The sequence below is a fragment of the Notolepis coatsorum genome (genome assembly GCF_963971535.1).
Source record: "Notolepis coatsorum genome assembly, chromosome: 8".
Lineage (NCBI taxonomy): Eukaryota > Metazoa > Chordata > Actinopteri > Aulopiformes > Paralepididae > Notolepis > Notolepis coatsorum.
The window spans coordinates 129,651,186-129,666,358 of NC_140172.1; the positions used below are offsets into that span (position 1 = coordinate 129,651,186).

Genomic DNA, 15,173 nt, shown 5'->3' on the forward strand with positions numbered 1-15,173 from the left:
GGCGAGTGCCTTGCCCACTACACCACCTAGCCGCCCTTATCCCGAATAACAGTTATTGATATAATTCATACAGAACTCTGAACCTTGAACCCCTATAGAATCTTCCAGGAAGTGTAGTTCTGAAAAATTCCAACGCTGATCGACAGCTATGCATGTCCTCTACAAAATGGCCGCAAAAAGACTACAATTCCCATGGTTAAAAGATATCCAAAATGGTCACCCTCTCGACTAGACTTGTCCAAATCGAAATGTTAAATCTATCTAATGACACTTTTAACCTATTGCTAAACTAACGTATTGATGATAATATACATTCTACATGCTGTTGTGACATGTTAGTGATGTTAATACTTGAATATGTTTGAAATTGAAATTGCAAATTTTATACAACAGTCAAAAAAATATTGATTAATGACCAGATGGCATTTCGGGACCGGTCCCGTCGGGTGGAACAGGTTGAGGTTAAAGGAACACGTCAACATTATGGGAAATACCAGTTTCCTCTCTATGTTCAGAAGAATGTTATCTGGCTGCACGTTAGCCTAGCTTAGCACAACAAATGGAAGCAAAACATTTGATTTGCTTTCATCTGCTTTTTTGCCCTCTTCACAGGTTTCCCCCTCAATGACCAGCTGTTCCAGATGATTATTCGCAGATACAGCGACGAATGCGGGAACATGGACTTTGACAACTACATCGGATGCCTCGTCAGGCTGGACGCCATGTGCCGTGAGTTTCAAAGCTCCACTGTCCAAACTATTTCATCTGATTATATGAAGTTCAGCGGCAGTGGCTTGTTTGTACAGAAACTGCACTGAAAAGCATTTGAGTCACGTTTAGACAAAAATGATCCCGGAGGGCTGCGTTTTAAACACTTTTCTCGACGCAGGTGCCTTCAAAACCTTGGATAAGGACAACAATGGGACCATCAAGGTCAACGTTCAAGAGGTAAACATCTCACTGTTATCTACTTATTCACAATAGTTCCTTTTTACACGTTTTAACAGAATTTTGATTTGTGTGAACCATTTGAAGACACACATACAGATTTAATAATACATTTTATTTGGAGTGCACTTTACATTTCTCAATGAAATCATAGTGCTAATGACATCTCTCTCTTCCCTGTGTCTTCGCAGTGGCTCCAGTTGACCATGTATTCCTGAACACCGAAAACGTTTCCTCTGCGTGTGACGAAAACCACTTTATGTCTGTTTACACTCTGTATTTTAATACTATACTAAGAACCTACTGTGCTTCTCAGCCAATCCCCTTGTGTATGCAGGTTTTAGTTGAATGTGAATACAAGATTTAATTTCCTATATATATTTTTTTGCATAATGGTGTAGAATTGGAATTGGGAGTAATGGAAAATATTTTGGTCTGCACGAACCTGCACATACAATGGCACCTTTAGCCGATTGTCACCTGTCGTGTCCCACTTCGAGGGTGTCGTTGAACCCTAGCACCAGAAAAGCTTATAAATGCCTATAGATGGTGGCCTCCCGCATTGGGGTGATGGCATTTGGTCTCTTCGGCTTAAATAAAGCATTAACTCTGCCTTTTCTCTTATCCAAAACAGCAATAGCAGACGCTTACACTTAAGGCCAAAATACACCGCCGTCGAAACAGTCTCACCTATTATACTCTATGTACAAACCCCCCCCCCCCCCCCCCCCCGCGCACGATCCTTCACGTCACCGCCGCCTTTTCCAGCCTCACCGCCCCTGACAAAAACGCATTCCCCCCCTCCCAGAGAAAAAGCTTTTGTACTTCAATACAATGTTGGCCCAACTACAGACGTTATTTACTCGTTTGCTTGCTTTGGTCACAATGAGATGATGAGGGGGATTAAAGTAACGATGTCAACACAGGAGGTTGTAGCCTTAGTACTAGTATTTCACAAAGCAGGATTGGCAAGTCGGATGGGTTGAACTATATTTTAATGTTCTTAATTTGAATCGTAACTAAACTTGAATATTAGGTTTAGGAAAGTGATAGTCATGAATATTGTAATATATGAACAAAATATCACAAGTTATTAAATTATATTTCTTGGCTAACTCGATAATCCTACTCGGTGAGGTTACCCCCCTTGGTTGTCATAGTGAAGACGCTTGCCTCCTGAAGCAGCTGATGGAGAAGGCTTGACCAGCTAATGGTCACAACGCGCTCCGTACGTGCCATAGTAGATTCCACTAGACAGACAGTGGACTTAACTTCCGGTCCATTTGACATGTTTGGTTGGAATGATGTCACTTTTAATTGTCTCCAATTCTTGTGTAGTTTATATTCCACAAAGATATACCTTACTGAAGTTCAACTGAAGCAAGGGTACAGAGTTTTGCTGAATCACTGGTGCTGTATTGCAGAAGCACAGTGGAGCACCCTCTGTTGGCGAGAGTACAGAATTACACATCGGAATGGATTGTCAACGTGATTAGGAAATTCCAGCGAGGAAGATTGAGTAGACCGTAAGTCAAGACTAATGCAATAAAGCTTTTTTGTTGTTTAATTTACATGAAAAACATGTGACATCTTAGGGTTGTTTTGTTAAGTCAGAAGGGACTTAAGACCAGACACCAAGCACCAAGTTTGACGCATTGGTGTCATTTTTCCTCCATGGCTACCCGTGAGTCTGTATCTGAGGGTGTATAGGTCTGAAAATGCCCAACTTTTCTTCCGAGCAGTCATTGGACATGTTGACTAAAATCTAAATGGTTGTTTCTCTGATGCTAGTGTGTTCCGACACAGGGGGCACGTGTTGGTGTTCATCATGCCATCTCTACTCTCTGGTCTTGCACTTGGCCATAACACTCCTCATCTTTTTGTTTTCTGTTTGTTTTTACGGATGATAATTTTGACCATTCATTACCAGCTTTTAAGTAGACTAACCATTTGCATTGCCTATCTTAAAATGCTCATACAAAAGAATGCCAGCACAATGTTAGTATTGATGATATATATAACAAAACGTGTGTATGCCACTGCTGCATGCAGCCAGTAATGCAGATGCCATTAATATAGAATTTTATAAGTGGTCACTGACTGAGCTGTTATTGAAATGCCATGTTGCACAAATAAAAGCTACAGAATATAGGTTTATTGTGCATATTGTTATTCTGTTACCTACTGATGTGTTGTCATATTGTATTTTAAGGTAATAAATCAACGACTATATACAACGTGGATTTCCTAATGGGCTGGATCAGATGCATCGATGTGTGTTTTGATCTGCAATTAAAGGGACAATTGACAATCAAACTTAATTCACATTGTTCTTCTTACTAGCTTGGATAATTAAATATATTATCATGGAATGACTATCGGAGCTATCGTACTGACTATCTATTGGTCCGTCTCATCTCGTCTACCCCTTGGTGACTGAACGGTGGTCTGTTTTAATCCCCAGTGGCTGCACAGGGGAGGTGAATGAGTATAACTAGTGCAAGGTACCCTTTGAGCAAGGCACTTAATCCCCAATGGCTCCGGTGGAGCTCCTCTGTGACCACCGTTACCGAGCCTGGCTTCACTAGGTACTAGGAATGGGTACCTTTCACATTTGAACCGATACAGTACCGGTACCTGTGAATCGATACCGGTATCTTTTTTCGGTACTTTAGTCTAAAAAAAATTATTTACCTACCTCAGTCGTAAAAAAAATCCAAACTTCAAATAACTACAATTTCGACCGTTTTCGGCTTGCCATTGCTCTGACTGCTTTGTTGTTGAATCAAGTCAAATCCTAGGTAAGCATATATTGTGCGTGTGAACGTTGACATGAAAATAAAAAAGGTAAGAAAAAAGGTAAATAAATAAATAAAAGAAAAAACATTTTTTTTCTGTATCACTTGAATCGATACTCGGTAGTACCGACGTGTTTCGGTTCGGTACCTTAAAAGTACCGAATTCGGTACCCATCCCTACTAGGTACCTCCCAGCCGTGAGTGTTGACTCGCTCCCCTGGCATATTGGTGTCGATTCAAACGCTTCATAGTCAACTTGCCTGGTACAATAAAGTTTGAATGAACATGATGTTTACATGACCAACTTGGACAGAATACTTTATCCATCCATGAGGCCATGGCCAAGAGGCTATATCCAAGAGGACATGATACGTTTGAGAACCCCTTTTAATAAAAGTTGTGTTTGCTAATGTTATATATAGTGGAGTAAAACGTAGGATATTTCCTTTAAATTGTAGTGGAGCAAAGGTATAAATACCACAAGGAAGTACTGAAGCAAAGTACAAATACAACTAAATTGTACTCAAGTAAGTAAGTAAGTAAGTATTTATAAAGCACCTTTCATACATGTCATGTAGCTCAAAGTGCTGTACACAAACATAGGCATATATAACGATAAAAGCAATAAAGTCACAGTGATCAGTTAAGATCAATGTTTAAAAAAAATAATAATAATAACGTAAAAATGAAAACAGTCATTTGCTGACCAGTTTGGGAGAACAGGTCCGCACAAACATGTCCGTTCAGTAGCAACCGGAAGTAGGAAATGCACTAAACCAATGCACAAGTACAGTATTTGAGTAAAAATACTTTATTTTTCTATCCTGTTGGATGCTGATATTAGCCCCATAGGCATAATATCCTTGGGTTTCTCTGTCTGAATGTTACACTCATGATAATACTCTTAATGTTCCATTAATTTATATAGGGATATTTTATCAGGATATGAAGATCCTAAGACCTCATCTGGGATATTAGCTAGTAGCCTGTCCATAATACTTAGGTGCATATGAACACATTCACTGGGGAATGAGGATTATGTTTGATAAAAGAGCAAGCAGCAGCCTGGGAGAGCAAATGCTTAACCTGAGAAGCATTTGCACACTCGCATATCGGTCATTAAAAGGTCAGTAATTAGTGTTTTAAAAGCCTGGAGTTTAAGAGATTTTTGAAGTCCATTCCAGGTAAACGGAGCAGAGTACACAAAAACCCTCTTCCCAAACTCAGTACGAACTCATGGGACTGAGGTGGATAGAAAGTCCTGAGAATGCAAGCTGTAGGAAGAGTTTGACGCAACGGTAAGGTGTATGTACAGAGATATAGAGGTAACAGTCCAAGTAATGCTTTATAGAGGAAGATGTACCAACTTCTGTGTCTGTGGTAATAATCACAATATTCTGTTTACTCATATAAAGGGATCTTCATGATTGGTTATGGTACACATAAAATACCTTATCCTGGCATAGACCTTAATTGGGATTTGGATTAGGAATTTTATTTTTAGTAATGTATTGTAGTGAGAATGTCTGAAACCATGGGGAAATGAAAGATGAAATGCATACAACACATACCACCAACATGTGGTGTTGAGGGGAGTTTTGCTTGTTTGTTTCTACTTTTTATTTCAATGCTAGGTGTACACGAAAAGAATGCCCAGCAGGTGATACAAATGTGTGTTCTTTATGTATATTTATTAGTTGGCATAATGGTGAATGATGTTTTAAATGTGTTTCACCAATAGAGGGCAGCAATACGCCCGTCGCGTGGAATCTTCGGCAAAAGAAGAAGCAGAAGTTGTTTGCGCGAAGGGGGGAGAAGGAAACGGCTTGCGCATGCGCACGGGGAGAGGAAAAAAAACTCTTGCGCAGGGCCGCGATATTCATGGCGGCCGTTAGCTAGTTCGTAAAGAAGAAGTTTTGGGGCTCAAAGAAACACCTTCATTGGAATTGCAGGTAAATTCATCATCGAGACCGGTCGTTATAATAACTTATTGTACGGACCTGCTGCCGAAACCACACCTGTACTCTGCGTGTAACGTGCGTGTTATTATGTAACGTTAGCGGCTCGTCGTGAGGCTAACAGCGAGCTAGCATCTCGGCACAACCAGCGGAGCCAGCATTGTTGTTGTGCAGCTAACGTTACAAACCCTTGACGGGATAATGAACCCGTCTCGGTTATAGACTAGTCCCGTGACGGTACATCGAACCAAGCGGTGGGATGTGAGCTATTTCAGTCACTAGCTACAGTAGTTTGCTCGGCGTCACGGATGACTGGTTGCTGCTGCTATAACGCACGCGCTCTCGGTTCACGCGCTCCGTGTTGATGTTGTTGTCATTCTGTCGTAGAGACGTTTCAAAGCAGAGCGACGGCGATCATCCGCGTCTGTCTGTCACTCGATCATCTCTTAATGTGGGCTGTAGTAGGTTTCCACTGCATTCTTCTTCTGTGTGTTTTAATCATAGCAATTGAATCACGTTATTGTGAATGAATGGTAGTCAATTAGTTCCAGACAGAAAATCACATCGAACACATGTATACACTCTCTTTTCTAGACTATTTTTGTATCACACACAGTACTGTATTTGCAAATCTGGTATGTCATAAATGTATAGATGTAACAGTACCGTGTCTATTTGTATGTCGTGTATGTCATTGTCATATAGATATATGTTATGATGAATTGAAAATGGGGGACCCTGATGTAAACAAGACGAAAGTCTTTCTCTGGTCTGCAAACCCTTAACAATTGTGTGTATTGAGCTGTACTGTATTGTCTGTATTGTACCCATTCTGCAATCTGTTAATAAAGTTTTCAATCACGTTAAGTCTCAACATTTGTGATGGATATTATTTGGCTTTTGCTAATTTACCGACATGTAATGTAACTAGGTTATACTAAGTTACACTACTACTAGTATTCAGCTATTTGATCTTCAGCTAAGTTTCCGCTTTGTCTCTTTCTTAACTGCTGGCAATATTTATCTACAAATTTGTTCAGACATTTCTAATTGTTCTGTGTAGAGTCTGTTTACATCTGGAAGCCTCTAGTGTTTTGAAACTTCCTGCACCCCCCCCCCCCCCCCCCTGCTCTCTTGGCACAAAAGGTAATCAATTCCTAAGACCAGTTGCCAAATAGGCTATTATGTTAGACGGACTAATGTTTGAATCAACTCTACCCAGGAAAACACTTGACTTATAGCCTAAACGACATCACTATGTTTTAATGATTTAGATCAGAGTCAATGTATTGTCATTGCACAAGTACAACGAGTAAAACGAAATTAAGTTGTCGTCTAACCAGAGTGCAAAGGTGTTGCAAAATCGTGCACACTCCAAACTGATTTGATCCAAACCCATCGACGGTGGCTACATTGCATATTCCCTGTACAGTAAAAATAGTCCATCAGATTGATGCTCTGTAGTCTGTATTGACAGTTGACTGTGAAAAAGGCGGTATCAGTGCATTGGCTAATATAGATCATGGCTGTTAACAAGGAGAACTCGAACTAGATGCCTGCTTAGTTAGCTACATTATCCATGGATTAAATTGACTGCCAAATGTATATACTCTCTTTTCTGGACTCTTTTTGTATCACAAACAGTACTGTATTTGCAAATCTGGTATGTCATGAATGTATAGATGTAGCAGTACTGTCTATCTGTATGTCATGTATGTCATAAATGTCATGATGAATTGAAAATGGGGGACCCTGATGTAAACAAGACTAAAGTCTTTCTCTGGTCTGCATCCCCTTAACAATTGTATGTATTGAGCTGTACTGTACCCATTCTGCAATCTGTTAATAAAGTTTTCAATCAATCAATCTGCTTTACTTACTCATTTCAATTCTGTGTTTGCAAAGTGGGCGGGACAGGGCCCCTGATACATTTGGCACCCTAGGTGAGATTTTAGACGGGCAACCTTCACTGGGACCAATCCGGCCCCCCTGCCCTCCTCACTTGTATACGGCCCTCATTACTAGGGATGGTCACAGGGAATCAATCAAGTACTTATGTCATTACTGCCTTCTTGACTGGGGAAAATACTGAAACTGAACAGGAAAAAACATTGTTTAGTGTTTACACTAAGGTTAGATAAATCTGTCACCTGAAGTTTGTGGTTATTAGAATCTAATTAATTTGGTTGCACTGTCTGTGTCAGTATGCAGTGCTTTTTCTGTTGACGTCAGCCGCTAATGGGCTAACATTACCACCCGTACATTACGTCACATTTGAAACATTATATTTCTGTTCTTTCAGAAACCCAGAGAAGATTGCTTTGTATATGATACAACAAGAACAAAGTCATAATAAAATACTTTTTTAGTTTTATCTTAAGGCAGAACAGAATCTTTCTTTATTCATTCATTTGGAAATATTTTGCTCATCAAAAAAACGTTTTCTTTTTGGCCTGGTGACCCTTTAGTGGATGCCTCTCCTGGGTGACTACTTATATGACCTATGCCCAGGATAGGCCATGGCATGGGGCATGCACTTCTTGGGGCACTTAACTCTTCTAACTGGCTTTTCATTCAGGTTGAGCCGTACATCCATGCTTCTATTTTGAGAGTGCATTTTATATTGTATTTTTCTGTTGTATTGTTATATGTATAGTACTGCAGTACTATTTCTGTTTGTGTAAATTGTACATCTTGTGTTGTATTGTATTTACATGACTTTTCTACTTTGCATTGTGCAACACTTTGATCCATTTTCACTTAGATTTCTCCAGTTTTTTTTACAAATCCAAACGGTGCTCCGTTTCATTAGACAATCTATAATTTTGCCGTGTTATTTCTAACCACAATGATCCTATATTGCCAGCAGCTTCAGAAGCGGAAGCCCGGCAGAAGCTCCCTGAAACGGAAGCGACCAGAAGCAGCTTGTGGACGTGGTGACGCCGCCTGCTGAGGATGTCTTCGCCACTATATTACAGCCAAGACAGCGTCACTCGGTTCAAGAAGAGAAAAGCCCGCTTCACCTTCAGCGAGGTCCACATACTGCTGGACGAAGTGAGGAAGCACCGGCTTGTAGTTGTAGGTGAGTGGAACCTCCAGGCTTGTAGTTGTAGGTGAGTGGAACCTCCAGGCTTGTAGTTGTAGGTGAGTGGAACCTCCAGGCTTGTAGTTGTAGGTGAGTGGAACCTCCAGGCTTGTAGTTGTAGGTGAGTGGAACCTCCAGGCTTGTAGTTGTAGGTGAGTGGAACCTCCAGGCTTGTAGTTGTAGGTGAGTGGAACCTCCAGGCTTGTAGTTGTAGGTGAGTGGAACCTCCAGGCTTGTAGTTGTAGGTGAGTGGAACCTCCAGGCTTGTAGTTGTAGGTGAGTGGAACCTCCAGGCTTGTAGTTGTAGGTGAGTGGAACCTCCAGGCTTGTAGTTGTAGGTGAGTGGAACCTCCAGGCTTGTAGTTGTAGGTGAGTGGAACCTCCAGGCTTGTAGTTGTAGGTGAGTGGAACCTCCAGGCTTGTAGTTGTAGGCGAGTGGAACCTCCAGGCTTGTAGTTGTAGGCGAGTGGAACCTCCAGGCTTGTAGTTGTAGGCGAGTGGAACCTCCAGGCTTGTAGTTGTAGGTGAGTGGAACCTCCAGGCTTGTAGTTGTAGGTGAGTGGAACCTCCAGGCTTGTAGTTGTAGGTGAGTGGAACCTCCAGGCTTGTAGTTGTAGGTGAGTGGAACCTCCAGGCTTGTAGTTGTAGGTGAGTGGAACCTCCAGGCTTGTAGTTGTAGGTGAGTGGAACCTCCAGGCTTGTAGTTGTAGGTGAGTGGAACCTCCAGGCTTGTAGTTGTAGGTGAGTGGAACCTCCAGGCTTGTAGTTGTAGGTGAGTGGAACCTCCAGGCTTGTAGTTGTAGGCGAGTGGAACCTCCAGGCTTGTAGTTGTAGGTGAGTGGAACCTCCAGGCTTGACACGCCTTCCAGACCCATCAGATGAACCCTTTCACTACCAAATGGTTGACCCGTTCACTGCGACAATACAGAAGGTTAACCCTTTCACTGCCACATGACAAAGTGTTAACCCTTTCACAACCACACTACAGAAGGTTAACCCTTTCACTGCCACACTACAGGCGGTTAACTGTCTGTAGTGTGGTAGTGAAAGGGTCAACCTTCTGTAGTGTGGTAGTGAAAGGGCTAATCTTCCAGAGTAGCCAGAGGAAACCCCTCCTCTCCACTGTTACTGTGTTTCTTAGGTGAGTGGAATCTCCAGGCTTGACACGCCGTCCAGTAGGGTTGGGTACCGTTCACATTTCAAGCGATACCGGTACCAGTTCCTGGAATTCGGTACCCAGCGGTACCTTTTCCGGTACTTAACTCTTTCTGTAATAAGACAATTTTTTTATTTCAGTTGTAAAAAAAGTTATCCAAATATCTCAATTTCAACATTGTTATTTATTTAGAACATTTTGTTATTTATTGTTGTAACACACCACACAAAATAAATCGCATGATTGATCATGTATTATGTTTTCAAATGTTTAAATATCAACATTATCTCGCCATCCAAAGACCCAAGAGATGGGACAGTAATATATATATTTGTGGAAAAGGCTCCCTCTTGTCTAGTAATATTACACTCTTATACTAAATATGTAAAGGTACCGAAATTGGGTACCGATTGATCTAGTGTGAATCGGTACTCGGTAGTACCGATGTAAATCGGTCGGTCGGCCATTAAAAGTACCGAGTTCGGTTCCCAACCCTACCGCCCAGACCAATTAGATTAATCTTCCTCAAGTAGCCTGAGGAAACCCCTCCTCTAGTCTCCACTGTTACTGTGTTTCTATAAATACAGAGAAAGCCAGTTGAAACCCGCATGATGCAGCCCTGATACATCAGAAGAAACAAGAGTTCCACAAAGGAAGAGAAGGGGGGAGAGAGAGATTAGATTATGTTATACATACAACTTACAAGATACAACAACCAACGCAACAGATCGTCACATGTATAAAGAGATGAAAGGTTATACGTTGAATGAAACATTTTGGAAGTTAAATGACAAAATACTTGATTAGGGCCCGGAATTCATCTAATCAGAGAATCGAGCTTCAACATGCACTGCAACTCGTTCTAAACACAGGAAGCGCCGTGTCTTATCTTGCCCAGTTCCGAATAGACTCTCTGTAAAACCAGTAATCCTGATAAACTTGTTTGATTTAGCTCTGACCTTCCACGCCAGAAGGGATGTGAGGATGCAACTAAAGTGCTTTGTATTAAAAACATAAACCACCGCTGATTTCCTTCTGATACCTTCTGATGGAGCACACAATAATGTTCCCCGTTGGCAATGAATGGCACCTCCCAGCTTTGCTTCCGTTGACAATTCGTGGTGTAAACTAAACTGTGTTAAAGTTAGCTTGTTAATAGTTAAAAACAACTTTAACGCATTTTGGGCATAAAATGCAGAGTCGACCCAGTAAAGCATTGCAAGTCAAGATTATGCAGTCAATGATATCTCGACAAAATACAATTTTGTTTTTGGTCCTAGTGTTGACTGGCAGGTGTAAAAGGTTGCATGTACAACAGTGCTGTATACCGGTATATATTTATATTTACAGCATCTATATACATATCCATATCTGTCTGAATATACCTGCATATAATCCTCCTATATACCTACTTATACCCCTGCCCTGGATATATCCTGTATAACTCTGTTTTATGGCATGTACAATAATGCTGTATATACCGTATGTATATATATATATATATCCACCTGTCTGTACATACCTACACATAATCCTTTTCCATATCTGTAGATACTATATCTGTATATCCCTTACCTGCTCTTACTAGCTACGCTGCTGGCCAGTGTGACGACCATACTGTATCACTGTACATATTAATATTACAACTCTGTACACCCAGTAGTACTAATTTATATATTTTATAACCGGTTTAATCACCTGTACATTGTATATTACTATTGCAATTGCACTATACTGTTCCATTTGCACTTGCATTTGTTGGATGCCAAAGTTCTTTTATGTTGTACTGTATTGTGCTGTATAATGACAATACATTTGAATCTAATCTAATAAAATGCTCATGTCTAGTAGCACGTGAACACCTTAAAGATTACCGTTGCTGATGGTAATTCAGATCAGATTCCTTTATTGTCACGTATTTCAGTACCTTACTTACAGCAGTGAAGAGTGAAATTCTATTTGTTGTTGTCCCTCGACCATAGCAGCTTCCAATAATATAAATACAATAAAATTAGCATAGAATAAGAATAAAATATGACTAAAATAAAGATGACGATATACAGTTCAAAAAAATGTGCAGTGCAGATAACAGGATGTAGATATTATACTATATAAAATTCCTCTCTGTTCAAAGGCAAGTTCAACCGCGGCGTGCCGACGGACATCAAGAAGCGCACGTGGGCGGAGATCACGGCGCGCGTGAACGAGATCGGCGAGTGCCAGCGCGAGGTCATCGAGGTCATCAAGAAGTGGTCGGACCTGAAGTGCGACACCAAGAGGAAGGTGGGCGCCATGTGCTCGGGCACCGTGCCCAACCGGGGGCTGAACTCGCGGCTGTCGCGTGACCTCACGCAGACGGAGCGCATCGTGCACAAGATCCTGGAGATGGACAGCGGCAGAAAGGCGGAGCGGAACGGCAGCGGAGACCTGGAGCCTCTGGGGGACGACGACGAGCCGGACGAGGACGATGACATGGAGGAGGACGACATGATGGGTATGGACATGCCCTCCATGATGCCCCGCCCCCCCGGTCACCTCGCCAGCGGCAAAGAGGAGCAGCCCCCGCCCAACTACAGCGGCTCGTCTCGTGAGTTTCCTCCTTCCTCTTTATCTGCTTACGTGTGTGTGGGGGGGGGGGGGGGGGGGGTAAATGTTATTATTTTGATTTGACATTCATCACATTGGAACTGTAGGGCTGTTGGCTCAGGAGGTAGAGTGGTCGTCTGGTAGTTGGAAGGTTCCCAGTTTCGATTCCTGCCCCTCCCGGCCGCATGTATGCCTTCTACAACGCTGTTCCAGTTCCGCGTTGCCGTTTTGCGCTCTGATTGGCCGCTGCTAGCACGCTGCCCTACGCTAGCACGCCCCCCTCGCTATGCCCGCTAAACCCTACGACTTGACTTTCACTTTCGTTCACCGTGCTACGACTTGACTTTCGTCTTGTTTAATCAGCCGCTTCTAAAGTTCTCCGCATGCTAAAGTGCTAAAGTCGAAGCCTGTTTCCGCCTCTGCATGCTAAAGTTCTGGTAAGTTTAAAGTGCTAAGTGCTTTATAATATTGTATTTTATAATATTGTAGCTTCTCGAAGTGTCCTTGAGCAAGACACTTAACCCTGATGAGCAGGTTGGCACCTTGCATAGTTGCCTCTGCCGTCGGTGTGTGAATGTGAGGAAAATAATTGTAAAGCACTATATAAATGCACCATTTAACTGCTTGCTGTGATACCGAACCAAATACATATTCCCTCATTTCGAGGGGGGGAAAAGGTGAAGATAATATTCGCTTTCTCGTTAAAGGAACATGCCAACATTATGGGAAATGTCCTTACGGTCTTCTCCAGAGTCGGATGAGAAGATGGATACTAATGTCCTCTCTGCGTTCAGTAGAAAGCCATCTGGCTTCTATTGGTATCTATCTTCTTGTCTGACTGGAGAAGACATTGAGTGCTTTTCCCATAATGCTGGCGTGTTCCTTTTAATGTATGATAAATATATGATAATGATGAAGACTTGATTTAATTTAAACCAAGATATCTTGATGGCATAATGTCATCCCATTCAAAGACTATAAGTGATCAGATTGGACTGTTGCTCACCGCTCTTTAATACACTCTGTTTTAATGTTGCAGGGGATTCATCGCAGCCCTCCTTTGAGACACAATATGACATACCGCCTACTGAAGGTAAGCCGTCGGCACCAACAGAGGCCTTTCACAGAATGTCCATTTGTCCTCCATGTTGGCAGAAACGACGGTTGCTATGTACAAAACAACCGTTGCTATGTGTTGACATGAGACATATCTAAAAAGGATGTCTTCTCTTACTGGATCTTGTAAACAAGTTGCAGTGGAACAATAATGTGCTCTTCCAGTGTTTGACCCACTCGACCGCTGCACAGACACTAGGTACCAGTGGTTACAGGCAGCCATGTTGGGAGAAAGAGAACTACACAAACGTTCTGTGCAAGGCCTCTGCTCTTTTGGGGACACTGGTACTGGTGTTACACCTTAACTACCCACCTCATACTATTGTCTACCCATGTACAACAGTGCTGTATATATCACATATATATATATATATCTGTCTGAATATACCTGCATATTATCCTTCTATATACCTACTTATACCCTTGTAAATAACCCATATAACTGTATTATAGCATGTACAATAATGCTGTATATACATATATTTATTCTTACCATATATACAGTATATCTATCCAGATCTGTCTGTACATACCTGCATATAATCCTTTTTCATATCTGTAGATAATATATCTCTCCCTTACCTACTCTTAGATACGCTGCTGGCCAGTAGTGTCTTTATACATGTATCACTGTACATATTAATACAACTCTGTACATACATCTGATTAGTACTATGCCCAGTAGTACTCATTTATATATTTTATGCCCAGTTTAATCGCTTTACTGTTACATTTGCACTCAGGTTGGACGCCAAACTTCTTATACTGTGCTTGTGCTGTATGATGACAATAAATCTGAATCTAATCTAACGATGTCATAAATAAACACGTTCACATGCCTAATTTCTTCCTCCTTGACCCCAGACACCGAGGCCTCCTTCATGGACTCGGACGACGACCAGAGGGACGACCTGCTGCCCTCCACCCACAGCGCCCGGCTCCCCGAGGACCACCAGGGGAGCAACGGCGTGCCGCCCCGCCACCGCGTCGGCACGCCCCACCTCTCGGCCGCCGCGCTGTCCTCCTCCGGCGGCGCCAGCCTGCAGAGCGCCCGGGACGTGGTGCTGCAGAGCGCCGCGCTCAGCCTGCAGGAGCAGCACGCCACCAACATGCTGCTGGAGACCGTGTCGCGCTCCCTGGAGCTGCTGTCCGAGTCGGTGCAGCAGCTGGCCGAGACGCAGCAGGAGTTTGTGCGCGACTCGCTGCAGCTCCAGCGGGAGACGGTGCAGGTGCTCAGAGACTTCACCGGCGGCACCATCGCCCTCATGCACGACAAACTGAACGGCCGGCCGGCGATATAGCGACCTGGGGGGGGGGGGGGGTGGTGGCGGAGGGTGATGGTGTCGGACCCCTTGACTTTACTCCCGCTGACGGGGTTGTGGTCACAGGTGTTGACGTAACTAGGTGCGAGGCGGAGGTGGCTGTGTTCGCTGACTTTAGTCACACTGACGTACGTTTGTGGTCAAAGTTATTGACTTCTTTTATTTTTTTGCCCTGTGGGTGGGTGTGGGTTCTGGCCTTGGAAA

At 42.7% G+C, this 15,173-nt stretch overlaps 2 protein-coding genes across 3 annotated transcripts in view; both read left to right on the top strand.

The window, feature by feature from the left end:
* Positions 1-3,099, top strand: part of capns1a (calpain, small subunit 1 a) — a 35,608-nt gene extending 32,509 nt beyond the window's left edge. The window contains exons 9-11 of the mRNA XM_084320029.1: positions 613-729; positions 890-948; positions 1,140-3,099. Of these exons, the coding sequence (XP_084176155.1) occupies positions 613-729; positions 890-948; positions 1,140-1,166 (203 nt within the window). The 3' untranslated portion in view covers positions 1,167-3,099. The remainder of the gene's footprint in view (positions 1-612; positions 730-889; positions 949-1,139) is intronic.
* A 2,433-nt stretch (positions 3,100-5,532) lies between these two features.
* LOC311232974 (uncharacterized protein) lies at positions 5,533-14,948 on the top strand (the record flags this gene model as incomplete). 2 transcript variants are annotated; one of them, XM_084319820.1, is made up of 5 exons in its annotated part: positions 5,533-5,698; positions 8,571-8,786; positions 12,080-12,532; positions 13,571-13,624; positions 14,512-14,948. In XM_084319820.1, exons 2-5 carry the CDS (start codon positions 8,660-8,662, stop codon positions 14,946-14,948), a joined length of 1,071 nt encoding a protein of 356 aa, XP_084175946.1. In that variant the 5' UTR covers positions 5,533-5,698; positions 8,571-8,659. The 2 variants fall into 2 exon arrangements, with proteins under 2 accessions (XP_084175946.1, XP_084175945.1); XM_084319819.1 differs by having other exon boundaries at positions 8,574-8,786.
* Positions 14,949-15,173: the final 225 nt, after the last annotated feature.